Raw genomic sequence first — 16810 nt, 5'->3', positions numbered from 1 at the left:
ACATATTTTTGTGTGGTACCATAGATTAATGAAGATGTTTACTCATAACTTTAAAACTACTCTTAGTTATACTGAAATATGAAATAGCTATAATATGTAAGATAAGTAAAAAACCAGAGAGTTGTAGCTTCATTTATGTATTACTACCAGTTTTAATGGAAAATGCTGTTATCAATTAAAAAAGAGTTCATCTTAAAGAGAACTGCCCCTTTGCAACGGAATCCCTTGCAGTTTTTACAATTCAAGGTCTGAAAGCAGAAGATTGTCAGATTTGGATGGAGAGGTGTCCCTTTACTGAAACTCTAAACTGTCTCTTGTTTCTTTCCATACATATGGTTTAGAAAGTGGATGGGTTAGTTATCACTGGTATAATCATTAAAAAACAGCTTATGGTTTGCAAGTGTAATCCAGACAAAGTATTAAACACTCAGACTTGCTTCACATGCATTATACTCAGTTGTCCATACTGTCCTCAGCAAGTACTGTCAGCAGTTTTTCAGCTGCTTGGAAGTACCTGTACAAGTTACAGACAGTTTTTGTGTTTCTTCCAAAATTACCTGAAAGGAAGATTCATGCAAAATGGATGTTTTCCTACTTAAAAAACCCCTGTAATTTTACATGGAGCTCTTCTCCCATGAAAGAAGAGACTGGCAGTCCTGGGGGAACGAGAGATAAATAAAATGGGTAGCAGCCTTTACATTCTGCATGACTGATGCTCTGCTGTCTTTTTAGAGTATGTGCAGTTATTTATTTATATGGTTTTGAAAGATTATAAAACTAGAACATTCATCATTCTTCTGACTGATGATACATATTTTAAAGTACTTCCTGGCTTTGTCTTTGTACCAGTTGGATTGGGTAAATTGTTACATGTATCTTATTATTGCCTTAATTTTAAGACAGTACAGTTCTGGGATTAGATATCACTCTTTACTCCTTGCAGCAGACTGGTGAGCTAATTATATTGGTCCTGGCTCCTGGATTTTAGAGAAGCAGTTGAGTTCAAATACATCAGATATGTACATCAGATATGGTGTAGTGGAATGGAAATGATAGTCTGTGCATGGTGGTGCTGTGTGGTTCATTGCAGGCCATTTTTTAACTTATGGAATGACACAAGCATCTAAATAGTGGAAGAGAAACAATTTTGACATTAATTTATATACCATTAGTGGTTTCAGAGCCAAAAGCAGCAGAACTATTCAATCAAGATGGAATTACTGTTGAATGGTTGGGTGTGGGTAGATTGTAAAGCACTCATTTGTGTTTTATCTAGTACTTTTAAAGGTTTTTCCATTCCCTTGCCACAGCCCAATAAACTAAAATTTCAGTGACTTAATTTCTCAAGTAAATTCATATAGACTTTTGACTTTGAAGAAGAATTTACGCTGTCTCGAGTATTTCCTCAGAATTTTTTAATCATAGGATAGATGTCTTGCCCTGCAGTATTTTAAAGTATGGTTTCCTTTTCCTTTTTGATTTAGCATTGTCCACGAGATTTTCACAGCAAATAATTGATGTATAATAGCAATTTGAAGGGTAGTTATTGAAAATCCTTTTGTAGATCACCTGAAGATATAACCTAATCAAGTCTCTCTGGCTATAACTTAATTTTACTTTTTTGTCCTTCTTTGAAATGTCACTTGCAGTGTTGCTCTTACAGGTAGGTTTTTTTTTTTTTTTTTTTTTTTTTTTTTTCTTTTCTTTTTTTTCCTTCTCTGCTGGTTTTGGCTGGGGTAGAGTTGTTTTTTTTCCAAGAAGTCTTCAGGAATGCCTTAGAGGGAGTATCCTTGGGATTTCTGTGGGAGTTCAGTACTTTCCTCCTAGATTCTGTTTTCTCTTTTCACCTCAGTAGATCTCTGTTTAATCTCACCTATAAATCAAAATGGAACTCCCTGGAATTCATGAGAAGCAAGCATTTTAGTAAGTCTTACCTAGTTTTGCAACAGCAGATGTTGATCTGTGCTTGCTCAGAGATTCTCATTGGATCTGTTTGCCTTGCTGAGAGCTGTATCTGAATTCCCAAAGTTTCTAATCTGTGTTTGTTGTTCTGGTATCTTTATGAGATACTTGTACATACAGATGTGTATCAACCTGTTATGGAACAGCACTTTATCTTGCTAGTGTAATTGAAATAACTCTTCATACTAGAAAAGGTTAAAGATGAATGTTTAGTCTTATTTTGGAGAATCAACAAGGTGGGCTCTTTAGAGGATAAGCAAGGCAATGGAGATAAATTTTGGAGAATATCTGGCAGCCGTGTATTTTTTGTAGTTGTTGAGGCTTTTAGTGTGTATTTCAGGCATAAAAATAAGCAAAACTGCAACAGCCTATATTGTGGATGCCTTTTCTTTGAAAGGGACTTCGAATATACTTTGGAGGCTGATGAACCCCCTATTCCTGTCCTCATCAGGCTAGTCAGGGGAACAATACTATCACTCTCTTTCCCCCATTGCTCATGATGTCCCTCTCCTTGTCTTAAAACAAATTTTCATGTAAGTATTCCATTTAATGCAACTATAATAAGTGGTTCCATTCTATCCAGGGAATTAGCAATGTACTCCTTTGACATTTTACCTATTGCTTTCATGATGCATACTTTTAACTGCCCTTTCTGCCCGTTGATCCCATTTTTAAGACATTTAGAATTTTTGAAATGGTAGATCAAAGAAATATCCTCACTGCATTCTTCAACATTTAGACATCTTGGGCTTGCCATAGCTTTTCATTATCAGAAAACATACTTTAGGCAGATAGGAGAGTGAGAGTTTGTATTCAAGCACTTGACCAAAAATACTGGTTTGTAACATTTGTGTGCTGTAGAGTGTCACTGTTTGCAAATAGTTCAATCTCTTTCTACTTTTCAAACTTGTGTCTTGTGTCCTTTTGTCTCCTTTATTCATCCCATTGTGAATCTCTAGCCATCCCATTGTGAAACTCTAGCCAGTTTATATTCTACTTGGTAAAAATGAAGCTATTAATTCTGCCCTGCTGTTACCCTCTTTCTCATTCCCTAAAGATGAAGAGGATGACTGTACCATCTGGCACGTAAACTTCATTTGGGCCTTTCTCTAAATGTTTGTGTTTGATGTGGGGCCAATTCTTGCAGATTCTTTCTTTGAGACCTTTGTTAGATATGGCCTAGCATAGCCATTACCAGAGTTAAAATGTTCTCATTTTGTATCTAAATTTCAATAATTCCTTTTTCTTGGCCATTGCTGTGTTATCTAGTCATTTAGAATATTCTGCAAGATCATTTTCCAGGTTTATAAAATCAAATGGTATTTATGTATCTTATTCACTTTCTTTCTATCCAAAACTTATTTATCTTTGCTGTTAAACTTTTCATGGCCTAAGTGCATTCTCATATCATTCTTCATCCCAAGGTACCTATTCCTGCTGTTAATTGGCTCATCATATGAGCACACATTGGCCAGCTGTTAGTTTTTTGTCTATAAAGTCCCTGCATTCCTTATAAACATCTTTTTTAGAAAATCATTTTTCTCCTCCAAATCTCTCCCTAAAGTCTTTTTGCTGTGATGTCTAAATAAAAGCTGGACAAGACTTATCTCCCGGTGTGCTAAGAATTCTGCCTGTTGAGCTGACCAATGTCACATGTTAAAGAAAAAGGACTGGAGGGTAACTGTTCACTGTCTTTAGCTGATCTTCAGGAACTCTATGATTATATCCTCGGCCCGTGGGCAATGCAAAGGAATTGGACTTAGTGTCATTGTCCTTCATTGACTTCAAACTGCAGGTTTGGGTAGTTAAATATTTATTAACATTTGAAACTCTCCTTTTGCTAAAAATGTGCCATTTTTCACCACGAGCTAACATAACATGAATAACCTGGCATTTTCTGTGAGCTCTGAATGCACGCAGGGACAGTCACCTGGCAGCTCCCTGGCATGACAGTGCCTATTCAGAGCAGACAGCCTGAAATTCAGGAGGCAGAAAGAGAAATACTTGTGACTGGGGAGAAGGACGGAGAAGTACACAAAGTTCAAAACATAATTACACCTTGATTTTTCACTTTTAATCTGTTTCTATGATCTCGTGTGCTTTATTTTCTCTTCTGTATTAAAGTATATACTCTACTGACCATGTATTATTACTGATGTTTCTTCATAGGAAATAAGAGCCATTTGAGGTTGATTTCCAATATGCCTGTAGCATTTTTTTCCTGGAAATCCATCAACCTTTTAGCCTGTTGTTTTCTTTGTACACTCTCTATTCTTCCTGGGAAAGAGAGTTTGAGGGAGATTGTAACTAGTGAACTTGGTTTTATGTATTTATGTAACCATGTTGTGGTATTTTAAAGGAATATAGTGTAAATGCTGTTTATCTATTTATTTAGTTGTATTGTAATTGTGTGCAGGTTTTTGGAGTTCAGGTATAATCAGAGAAATATAATAAGTGAAATCTGGAGGTGGGGTTAAAGTTCCTTTAAAAGTTCATGAAATGAAAATAAAGAAAATACATCTTTATTTTTCCCAAAAGAGTAATCTCACTGTTGTTTTTTCCAAGCGGCACTTAAAACTAATCTATGAAGCATAAAAATAATAGTTAATAATGAAATGTTTTAGGCAGTATGCTGTATTTTATTCTTAAAGGCATTTCAAAAGTGTCTCTCTTTTATCTTGAGAGAAAAAATTAAATGCATGAGTTTTTAACAAGATTGTTATTGACTTCAGGCTTTATTTTAGTAAATGTATTTGTTCTTCCCTTTTTAATTGAAACTTTATTATATAGTGGACATTTAGTATTATGGGAAAACTATACTAAAAACATTAGTGTTAATAGCTTAGTATTTTAGTCCTTCACAAATTAATGTCTGTGGTAACTGGATGATTTTAGGCCTGTTCTTAGAAACAAGGCCTTACTGATGTGCAAGGAACAGTAATACGTGTCAAAAACTGCACATTAACCAAGGTAATCAGTATAAATGGGGTGTAGGAATCCCCTGTTAGGCTAAAAATCTCCAAGAGAAAATCTCCAGAGCCTACAAATTAAAGACCTCCAATATCATTTAAAAATAAAGCCTTTTATGTAGTAGGAGAGCATTTTTTCAGCTGATAATCAAATAACACTATTATACAGGCTTACTAGATTTGCAAATTTACAAGTTTTTACAAGTCAGTTGGGTCCCTTCCTCAGGAAATCAGTTGAAGTTTTTTTTTCCTGTATTAACTCAAAGAGCTTGCTTGTCCTTAAATCCTTCTGAATATATTTGCCTTATAATTTGACTTCATTGAGTCAACACCCTTATAGGAACTGTAATGCAATAAAAAAAGAGAGAAACTGTTCAATATAGTTTCCAATTACCTTAGGATCAGAATGGAGAAACTGGAATGTACACAATAAAACCTGCACAAGACTTGAGTTCTGTGAGATTTTGGAAGCAATCAGTGCTTTACAGCACAAAATAACCATTTGAAAACTTTACTCTGCTTCCAACGGTTGTAAAGTGATAAAAATGCAAATATGTGTGTGTCTTGAAATGGGCATTTTATTTTTTAAAGTTTTCTGAACCACACCTTTGTGGAATTGAAAGTCTCATGTGTAAGTAACTAAGCATCACTGCTTTTACTCAGTCAATTTTTTTATTATCGTGAATGTTTTTGCTTTTCCATGTTCTGCAATAAAATTCTTTATAACTTATTTACATTTTTACTTTGGAAAAATATGTCGATTCAGATGTGTCTGGTGAATTTATTTTGTAAAAGTCTTCAGGTTACACTGGAATCCCCAATATGCATCTTGCTTGCAAACAGAATATGGAATATTAGTTCTGTCTTGTTTTAGTATGTAGCTAGCAGCAGAGTTATTACAAAGTATTTGAGTGTATCCAGAAATAAATTTGTACTTTGAGATATGAATTTGTTGCATTTGGCCATAAAATTTTAGTTGTGGTTTCATTTCAGTTTTGCAATAAAATTAGTCTGATATAATTAATTGCTTTTATTTTAGCACATGATTATAGAGAGAAAGAAACATGCATTTGCATATACCTGTAAAGGCAAGTATTATATCTGATGTGTTTCCAATGACTAATTTCTAAGGTCAGTAACTAAACGGGCTCCAGTGTAATAATTTTTAATTTCTTCAATTTATTTTTAGTTGACTTGGAGCATATTCGCACAGTGAAAGCTGACAAGCACCAGCGATTTTGTCAGGAAAACAACTTCAGTAGCCATTTTGTGTCAGCCAAGACAGGAGATTCTGTAAGTAAGGAAAACCCCCAAACTTGTAGATGTCTGTAGTTTTTTGTTTTTTTTTTTGAGATGCAGCAGTTATATTATACTTCACATAATGAACTGTTGAGAACTCAGAGTGCTGCAGGCCCTTTTTTGATTCCCTTAGTTGCATGTAAAGTAGATCTTTGTATGAATGTGTATTATTCTTATTAAATTACAGTGGTTTCTCATCTGATTTTCAGTTTGAGGTACAGATTTTAATGGAAATGATCTGGCTTATACATCAGTGTGAAAACTGAGACCAGATAATCTCTGTTTGCTGTCAGCCTGTAGTTAAGTATATTTCTTCATTCCAGGTGGAGTCGCATCTACAGACCATCAATATAGAATTTTCCAACAATTGGTAAATAATGTGACAAGACCCTGTTGCAATAAAAGATTTTAATATGAGTCCTGAGCCATAAGAGACATTCCCTTTGCAGCTCCATTGAAATTAGAACATTCTGACATTTGTACCAGATGCTTTGCAGAGTACATTCTTGAGCAATCTTTTGACTCTGAGCTAACTGGGTTATTTGTTTTAGTTGGAAGTGTGTAAAAGAAAAGGTTCTTTTTCAGTTGACACTATCAGTCAAATTAAATCATATTGTATTGTTTTGCTTGATTTCTGTCTCATGCCTAATGAGTTTGTCATTCCCATAAAACAGTCTTGTATCTGTCTCCTTAATATTACTGTTGACAAGAAAGTTTACTTTATTTTAATGTTATTGAATAGCAAGACCGTGGTCAAGTATGTGGAAATATAATCCACGAATGGAATCACTTGTTAAGGTCTTGGATGAATCTTGTGCAGTGAACTGCCTAATTTTGTAAGATAATAGTTTCTCTGTAAAGTCTAACAATGCTGCTGTTACAAATGCAGTGAGTCCTGATTCTCTTTATAGTTTATGTTAAATCCTTGACATATTTTTTTGTTTTAAGTGTGAAAATACAGGCTTTTTATGCTAGCAACAGAAGAAAAAAATCTTCTGTTAAGAAGATTTTAGTAAAATGGGCACTTAGTAAAATGGGCATCTTATAAAATGTATTCTTTTCTCAAGGGGACCACCAAAATCAGTTCATTTTATAATTGATACATTTATCTTTGCTAATTATGACAGAATCTTTAGTTCAGCTTTTTAATTAAGTCATTAATTACATCAGCATTCTACTATATATACTGATTGTACTTTTCATAGCTTACTGTTTAAAAATAAAAGTAAATCTGAACATGACTAGAAAACACTAGAAGGAAATCTCTGCCTAAATATGTACTAAAAAACCAAGTAGTTCCAATAGTTCATTTTTAGTTTCAATGTAGATTTGCATTTTCCCTTTGACTGCTGCTACACACTGATCATTCAGAAGATGGAGTTTTTATCCTAGATAGTGATTTAAGAAGAGGCATCTGTTACTTCTGTGAATATAGACTAGAGGGGTCTTAGTTAAATGATTTGTTTTCTTTATGTCAGATCTTTTCAACACACTTACTTGCAAAAGATGGTTTTGTGTGTACAGCAAATTCTGAAATTCATCTCAAGGGCAAAAAAAAATTAATGGAAGATTTATTTTTACTAACTGTTACTGTCCACCAAATCACATAGCTGAAGCATTGCACTTGTGCTTGATGGTTTTTGCACAAAGTGTCCTCAGGGCAGGTGATGTAGCTCAGAGCACCTGAGAGCTTGGTGTGGGTTAAACTAGATCTCTGAGCCTCAGAATCTCTATTCAGTGTGCCCTTTTTTGTTGTGTAGATGTTGGTAGAACAGACCGGTACTACACCAAGGAGTTGAGAGAAAGAGCAGTTGTTTGGGAACAACCACACTTCATTGGTTGTGCCACTAATTTATTTCTGATTTCCATCTTGGGTGCTAGAAGAGATTGTGTAAATAGTATTTTTCTTAATTTTCATGGAAAATGATGGTGAGCATGTACATAGATTTTATTTTTTTTTTGTGGGTGGCAGCTGCATGATACAAACCAATGTTAGTTAGGTATTTAGATGGTGAGCTCAGATGCCCTGCAGATAAAATATAACTTGTAGCCTGGCAATACAGTGTTTAACAGCACTGCACACTTCAGCTGCTCCTCTTGAACCTGTCATATTCTTTAATCACATTTAAAATGCAGTTTTACCTAAACAGTGAGATAGGTGGACGGTCTTGAGATGAAATAAAGCAATTATTTAAAACAGCATTGCCACCCAGTTTTATGTGTTAAGCCATGTCTAAAGTCTAACTCTGCCAGGCTGCTGCGGCAGACTGTACAACGTCCTGCTTGTTCCTAGATACTTCTAGTCAGTGTATGTTTTGTAAGATTCTTCAGAACTCTTTCATACTGCTATTTTTTGGTCATATGTAGTAGAGATTTTGGTGATGTTGATGTACAGTTCTGTTATTCTCAGTTTCAGAAACCTACATCTCTTATTTCACAATACACTGGTAATACATTTTTGTGCTAAACATTAGTGAATACCCTTATTCATATTTTATAGCACTGAGAGTAGTATTTGAGAGGTGGGTTATGTAAAAGCTTGTTTAAACTTAGGTCTCTGGAGGCAAAGTAAAAGTGTTGCTTAACAATCCAGCATACTGTTCATTCCTTGTACCATTGTTGAGTTATTTTCTCAAATTTTAAAACACAATTGAAAGCTCCAGATGAGTTTTTTTTTCAGATCTGTTTTGCTCAGGTCATAATTTTGTATATCATTGTTTACTGTTCAGGAATGGTTTGATATATTTGAAAGAACCTCAAGGATGTCTGTTTTTAATCATTGAAGTGCAATTTATTTTCTTTCCATAGGTCTTCCTGTGTTTTCAGAGAATTGCTGCTGACATACTTGGCATCAAATTAAACAAAGCAGAATTGGAACAATCACAGGTGATTTTCCACAAATACATGGATTTTTTTTAGTATTTTTTTTAGTATTAAAAGTGATATTGTGGATTTATAACTGTTTTTTAAATAAATCTTCATCTATTGTTCTGAAGATAAATATTTGATTTCACAACAGCTTTTTTGAAATATGACAATTCCTTACTTATCCATCATGATCACCTCTCTGCAATAAGAAAAAACATGTTCAAAAATGAAGAAAAAACTTGACTTCTGAGGATGTTTGTTTAAAAATAGTGCTTAAGTTTGGAAATTAAATATGTGTGCATATACAGGTAGCATGGAAGATATTAATGATATTATATGCATGGGTTTAAACTGAAAAATTTCTCTACAACCGAGTTTCAGAAGTCTCAAAAAGAAAGATTATGCTACTGAGGCAACCCTATGTAATGACATTTGAGATTACAATTATTTAAATTTAATTAGTGAACCCAAATGTTGCTATTCTAGTCATGTAATACCCTAGATCTGCTTTTCAATAGTAGTGTTAAACATGTACCACAAAATAAGTCGTTAAGTCTATTTAAAATAAATGGCAACGCATTTCTTATGTACAGCTTGGTCTCCTTCTTTTTGAAATATACAATAAATATGTAATTTCTGAAAGTGCTTTGCCACAGCAGTGTTTGCAATCTGTGTTGAAGTGGCTAACTAGAAAACTGTATTGCAAACAGTAAAAGTGTAAAATAAACTTACAGGGCATACTTAACAAGCAATTAGTTTTAAAAAGCTGTAATTTATAGGCAGAGAAATACTAAGTGTGTCTTTTAAATGTTCTTTTACTGCAAAGGTACCATCCATCTGTTATTTTGAGCTCTGTGATTATTTGTGCTAAATAATTGAGCGCATAGAGTTCTTCAGTTTTTCTTTGGTTGTTCAGCTAGCACAGGACTATCAGTCCTCGACCTCTCTGTGCTGTGACTGGTGTTCTGTAACTGAGGTGTAAGGTTGTAGAAAGGTGTGTAATTAAATTTAAAGGAGACTGATCCTAGGGTTTTACAGAAAACTGTATCATTCTAAAGAAAGGGTCTGCTTATGGATTGTTTTTAAAGTAGGAAGCTCCATATAGCCCCAGTTCAAGAGTACATGATTATGTCAAACTGGTGTCAGATTTAAGTAGGCTTCCTTCTACTTTAGTATTATAATTAGCTTTTAATTTTGTTGAGTAGATCAATGGAATAGGCAATAATATATGGGTCAGTTGATATTGCACAAGTTGCATTAGCAATAGCCTATAAATAGTTAATTTGCATAAATTAAATACTGCAGCATATATTACTGTTGATGTGAATCCAGGCTCTAGTTATTGAAAAAAAGGTAAAAAAAACCAAACTCTGACAAACCACCACCACCACCAAAAAAAAAAAAAAAACCAACAAAAAAAACAACAAAAGAAGAAACAAAGCCAGTGAATTTGGACAGAAAATAAACTTCACTGTTGCCTTTCAGGTACAGCAGAAGTCACTGTGTGGTGCAACAGTGTGTGTGTAGCTAAAGAGTGTGAGATACTTAATTTGCAAAGTTCTGTTATTGCAGCATAATTTTAATCTACTCCAAACAAGCAATAGCTCTTTGTTATCAGTAAAACCTTTGCTCCTTTTGAGAGGGTTATTTTAAAGGGATTGTAGAAGTTTCCCCAATGAGAATTGTATTGGAATGTCTGTTAGCTGTATCTTAAGGCTCATTAAGGTTGTATGGAACCAAATACACCCATTACTTCATAAGAATAGAAAAGGGAAAGTCTCTTCATAATCTGGAGAGTGAAAACTTGAATGAACCTTCATATCCTCAGGAAGATAGATTCTCTTGAGAGAAATTCATTTGTGTGCAGTAGAAAAGCCTAATTGAAGTGATGTGCAGATGCTGTTTGCCAAAAGCATGGAGCTCTTGACTGGAAGGAGGTGGTGTTAGAGGACAATGCCATAATTAGGTTTCTGTTTTACCATAGCCTCTTGTATGACAGATGCAGGTCCCTTCAGTGTGAGAGTGGTGGGAGTTTTCCCTCTTCCATCTCTAAAATTGACATGTGTCTTCATTAATTTGTGGGTCAATTATATGATGAGTGTTCCTTAAAGTTTTTAGGCATTGAATACTCTAGCTACTGGGCTATAAAATTAGATCAGTGAATAAACAGATGCTATAAGGAATTGAATAAATACAAGACAATTGTAAATGTGACTCACCCGTAAAGTATGCAAGTGTTGACTTGGATTCAATCTTTAAATAAGGATTTTGGTTTTTACAAATGTGCTCTATTTACACACTGGATTATATATTTGAGTTTTCCATATTTAGTGTAATGTGAGATTTCCTTATATTGAAAACTGAGATGGTTCTTGCTTGAGTCTGTTTGTCAGAGAACATCAGATATGTTGATTCAATCTAGGCAGTAGCAAAATATAAGATTAAATACTGAATTTGTGTAAAATGCCAACAGTCAAATGCTATATGTGTATTTTTTATTTTCTGGTATTGAGAATATGCTTTAAAATTATGTCTAGCGCTTGATTTTGTGCCTGAAGATCTTATTTTTTCTGTTTAGAGTCATTTATGATTGTTGCAGTCTAGGAAGATCTTAGATGTGACTCACAGGTGGATACAAATAAGTAATAGGAATCCCAAATATAGTATTTTAACTTGTATGAATTTGTGGGGTTTGGCTCATGACTTTTGAGCTTTGATGACTAGCAGAACTGCAGATGCTCTTGTGAAAAGTATGTGAGGTTCTTGGTCGCGTTCAAATTAGCAGCACAGCTTCTGTTAATTAACTGCAAGAACAAGCCTTAGAGATTGAATTATATTTACTCTGCATTGTTTCAGAAAACAGCTGCAGCAGTTTAAGATATTAATGCAGCCCAAGCTATTTGCTGCTGCCCTTTTGTTGGAATGTATTGCTCCCACATCAGAATCAGAACTTGGAAGGTGATCATGTGCTTTGGCCACATCAGGGTGAAGTTGAGCAGCTTAGCTTAAACTGCTGCTGAAAGTTGTTTTAAAGAGAAGCTGCCAGACTGTGCTGAAGTGGATGAGGTGCAAGTACACATTACATTCCAGCAGCTCTCCTTTGGCTGCAATGATCTCCAGCAGAGGAATAGGACAGACATTTGGGGGTGGTAAGTTTTTAAACTATCTCAGCTAGAGCTACTAAACCTTGGTTGTTAACATGCTGAGATGACTGTTAATCAAACCTTTATTTGGACAAAACTGTGGTGAAACAAAGTGAAACAAAGAACTAGATTACTCTTCATGCGTGACTGGAAAGTAGAGCATGTTTTTTGAAATAGAACAGTTCCAAAATAAGAAAATTGCAGATTCTGACTTATTTTCAGTCCTCAAAATACTCTCCCTTTTAAATTGCAAGGGTCTGATGAAATGTGAGGAAATAGCTCCTTTATTAATCAAATGTTTTTCTTTCTGGATTTTTTACTTTCAACTGTAGTGTAAAAACTGCATGGGGTACAGCTTTGTTCCTTGGCATTGGCAAGAGCTAGCATTTTTGTAAGTGATGTGGAGTTTTCTCTCTAATTAAATACTGGTTGAGCAGACCAGTGTGTGTGTGCCAGCTTTGTAAAATAAAGTGTTTGGCAGATAAGTCAAGTCAGATCTGGAATACAGAGCACCTGGACCAAGAAAGATTATTTCTCATTATTGACAGTGATTTGTACCGTGGCAATGATACACTTGATGTAGGATCTGATGCAAAGAGACCCAAGTTTTTAATTACCAAAAAGTTAAGGAAAGAAATGTTGCAATGATATTTTTAAACTCTGACTTGGCTGAAATTCCATTAGAAAATCCAAGCAATTTGTGATCATCAATTTTTTGCTACAATGTACCTAAGCATAGGTCACTAATCTGCCTGTGTTTACAGGATGGGATTTAGACCAATGTTTGAGGAACAATTAATTGCCTTCTGATTGCAGGACTTTTTCTTTTGGGTTTTTTTTTGCCCCTCAGCTCTATTCAAAAGATTGGTATGAAGAAACTAGGTCCTGTGAGGTCAGATAATGCTGTTTAATGCTAAAACTCCTACTACTGCCCTACATGGGATTTGGCAACCTTTCTCTTGATAACATCAGCCAGGAGTCCTGTAAATCATGAGTGTTGTCCACTAGATAAGATAATATGAATGTGATGAATTAAGCTCAAGAAGAGTACTTCAGCAGCTAATAAATCCAGGTCCTTTGCCAGCCTATTCAATTATTGTTGCTTGTTTGACATAGAGGTTTTATTTACAGAGGTAATCTTTAATGTATACTGTTTATATATTCCTAATCCTGTTTATATAGTTTCCCTTAAAATAATAGAATCTAATCATTTATTAATTCATATTAACCTTGAAAATATATTATAGGAAAGTTGAAGTATTTAAGAAAAAATATTAAACTGGTTTAAGGTATCTTTTGTAGCAGACTTACCTCCTCTGCTGTTTCTTTGCTGAAATTGTTCCATGAATTTTACTTCCCTTTGCATGAACCCTGTATTGACCCTGTATTAATAATGAGAACCCTGTATCCATTACCTGTATTAATCATAAGAAAACAGTTTTGGTTTTTTTGTCTTTAAGGGGAAAAACGGGAGCCTTTTATTTTTAAATGAAGCAAAGAAAAATCAAAACTTAAAGCATTTTGATATGAGGCTGTTAATTTAGTTGCTGCTTTTGGATTATATATTTAGGTGTAATGTGATAGTTATGTGATGGAAAAGATGCATGTGTATGGCTAATGCACTTGTTATGAGCTGATAATGCAGTATTTAAGTATCTTTGACTTAAAGGAGGAATAGGCCACTGTCATCTTTTCTTCCACTGAATTCCCTGCCTTTTTGTTCTGTCCCTTCTCTAGCTTTAATACACTTTTGCTGATTGCATGTATGAGCCTTTCACTTTGGTGCTTTGAGAGAGCAAGTTCTGGAAAAAGCTCCACAAGCAGCCCTGGTGCTGAGTGCCGCTTTCAGCCAGACGTGTTGCTCTTATATCTGCCTAAAGCCTGAAAATGCACTTTCATTTTGCTTCTGCATAATCTTATGTTATCCATTCATTCTTTTCAACTAACTACTGATTAATCTCTCCATTGTTTTCCTTCTCTTTTCTTTTTACATTCTTCTCCTTGCCCTCTATCCATCATGTTGATACATGGTTAACAGAATGTTGTCAGGGCAGAACTAGTGAAATATCCCGAAGAAGATAACCAACATCACACTTCCAACTGCCAGAGCAAAGTCTGCTCAATGCAGTAGTTCAGGTATTGATGGAAAACTTGGTTTGTTTCTTTTTTTTATAAGCTGCATTGCTTTTACATGAAGTAACAACTGTTAAAGTAAGTTCTTTTTGAAGGTTGTGTTTTGTATGTGTAAGTACTTGTAATATTCAACATATTATTTTGGAACTTTGGGTACAGTTAATTACATAGTGTTTCTAATAATCAGATAGTTTGTAGAAACTTTGAAATTCTTCATGTTACTGTATTCAGAATATTACATAGCTGTACATTCAGAATATTACATAGCTGTCTCAGATGGAAATGGATGCAAAATGGTACATTTCTGTCTCCGCATGTAGGAGAGACCATCAGTCTTATCATATGCTTTGTAAACAGAATGCATAATATCTGTTAGATTGTATTAGAGAATAAATATAGTATGCAGAGCTTCTTTTTATGTTAATGTAATCTTTAGCCAGTATGCCTATCAAAGCTTTTTAAAAATATGGCTGTATTTGAAATTTGCTTTGAATTCCGTCCATATTTTCTGATGAAATGCTTGGAGTAAAGACAAAAAGACTTAGGTACAATTTCCAGTTACGATTTAGGCAGTTATTATTAAAGAATGAATGGCACAACTTTTGCAAATAAATTCTGTTTTATTACTCTGACACAGAAAAAAATTAATGGAAGTAAAACTGTATTCACTGCTATAGCAAGAAAATTCTACTCCTTTTGTAGTGTTGTGATAACCTACCAAGGCACTTGCTTCTGCTTAGCATGAATAAACCTAGAATTATAATGAGCATTAGCACCTGATAAGGTTTCTTGTAAGATAGTAAAAAAAAAATATTGGTTTGTTTGTTATTTTTCCCTTTGTATTTCATAAAAATCTGTTGAATGCTTTGCCAGCATGAAATTTCTATTTTCTGATTGTTACTGTGTTTTCTTTTATGACAGAGAGTGGTGAAGGCAGATATTGTCAACTACAGTCAGGAGCCTGTGACAAGAACCATAAATCCTTCCAGAAGCTCAATGTGTGCAGTTCAGTGACCACCCTGTTCTTCTCTGGCTTGATACCTTTGCAGTGCTCCTGCCTTGATGCAGGCTCTGGGACACCAGGAACTTTGTTTTAACAGGGACCAGCACAACAATGCCATTAGAGGTTTCAGAAACATGTTGCACCATTGTCCATTATGAAGCAGCAGGCAGTTTTTTGACTGGCTCAAATTCAAACATGAGACCATACACTTGAAAAATTTAGGTCTATATTCTTTAAAATTATATTGAAATGAAACTGTATAACTGTGTTTATGTTTCCTCTTCTTTATTTGACTGATACCAGAATAAAAATAGATGAGGAAGCCCTGCATTCAAAATGCTTTTAAAGACATCACCATGGAAGGGTATTTTGCCAAAGCATTTAAATTTTTTTTCTCCAGTTATTTGAACTAAAACTCAGCAAAATGTTACTTGGAAAAGCTGTTGTTGGAATAATTTTAAACACATAATATATATTTTACCTAGGGATAATTTTGAAAGTGTTCAATTAATATATATACACTTAGCACAAAATGTTTAAGTTGTATCCAGTGAAATAAAGCTGTTATTATAAAAATAGTTGCTTCTCTGAAGTCTCAAATTGTCTCTGTGGATGCTCTGAAAAATGCTAGTGTTTTTGTGTGTTTTTATTACCACATCAGCATTACTTCTTGCACTAATAGATAGGCTTATATGTCTTTATGAATATGAATGAATCTCAGTCAACAGTTTGGTCTGCAAATGATGAGTGATATATTCAACGTGCATTAGAAACTGTTGATAGATCAATTAGCATCAGTCACTTTAAATAACTAACAGAGTGACTTTTGGCCTGGTACTCTTTTCTTTTGAATTTAGAATAAATGACAAATAAAAAGCTGTGTGCTTCACACTTCTCCCCTGTTGCTTTTGTAGCAGTGCACACAGTTCTTTGCTGGCACATATAAATGGAAAGCTAAGGCAAGAAAAAAAATTAAGCCGTCTCAATTCCCAAACTAGAAATCTTTTCCTGTTTAAACTTTAGAATGTGCTTTCTAACAACTACAAGGAAACATTTGGAAATTCAGAAAGTAATGAGACTGTGAAGGAGGCTTGTATATCACAAGTGAAAATTATGAGGTTTTCCAAGTGAATATTACTATCAAGCTGTTCAAGCAAGTGCTTATTAGTTGGAACAATTAAACTGTTAGAAGTTTAACAAAATAGCTAAACTATTTAAACTATGTTAAAAAAAGATTGCAGATGGCAAAAAAATCCTATTTATTAGCTTAACACATAATTATATAACTCTGTGATATGACTTAATGTGTATTGTTTAGCATTCAGATGTGCGAAATTCTAAGAAGCTGAGATACTTGAGAAATTATGCTACCCTAAGGTAGGTGTGATTTGCAGTAAATTATTTATTTTAATCTGAATTCTTGCTCTTTCCCG

At 34.3% G+C, this 16810-nt stretch overlaps 1 protein-coding gene across 2 annotated transcripts in view; it reads left to right on the top strand.

Moving 5' to 3' along the window:
• The window catches only part of RAB28 (RAB28, member RAS oncogene family), a 63346-nt gene extending 47382 nt beyond the window's left edge, over nt 1–15964 (top strand). Inside the window, exons 5-8 of one of the 2 annotated variants that reach the window (XM_038135616.1) lie at nt 6121–6224; nt 9039–9116; nt 14280–14377; nt 15296–15964. In XM_038135616.1, coding sequence (XP_037991544.1) covers nt 6121–6224; nt 9039–9116; nt 14280–14372 — 275 coding nt within the window. In that variant the 3' untranslated portion in view covers nt 14373–14377; nt 15296–15964. The remainder of the gene's footprint in view (nt 1–6120; nt 6225–9038; nt 9117–14279; nt 14378–15295) is intronic. The other variant, XM_038135617.1, reaches the window with a different exon arrangement.
• Nucleotides 15965–16810: the final 846 nt, after the last annotated feature.

The sequence above is a fragment of the Motacilla alba genome, chromosome 4 (assembly GCF_015832195.1).
Source record: "Motacilla alba alba isolate MOTALB_02 chromosome 4, Motacilla_alba_V1.0_pri, whole genome shotgun sequence".
Classification (NCBI taxonomy): Eukaryota; Metazoa; Chordata; class Aves; order Passeriformes; family Motacillidae; genus Motacilla; species Motacilla alba.
Note: the sequence above shows the minus strand (reverse complement) of the source record. Positions and strands in the feature narration are given on the sequence as shown.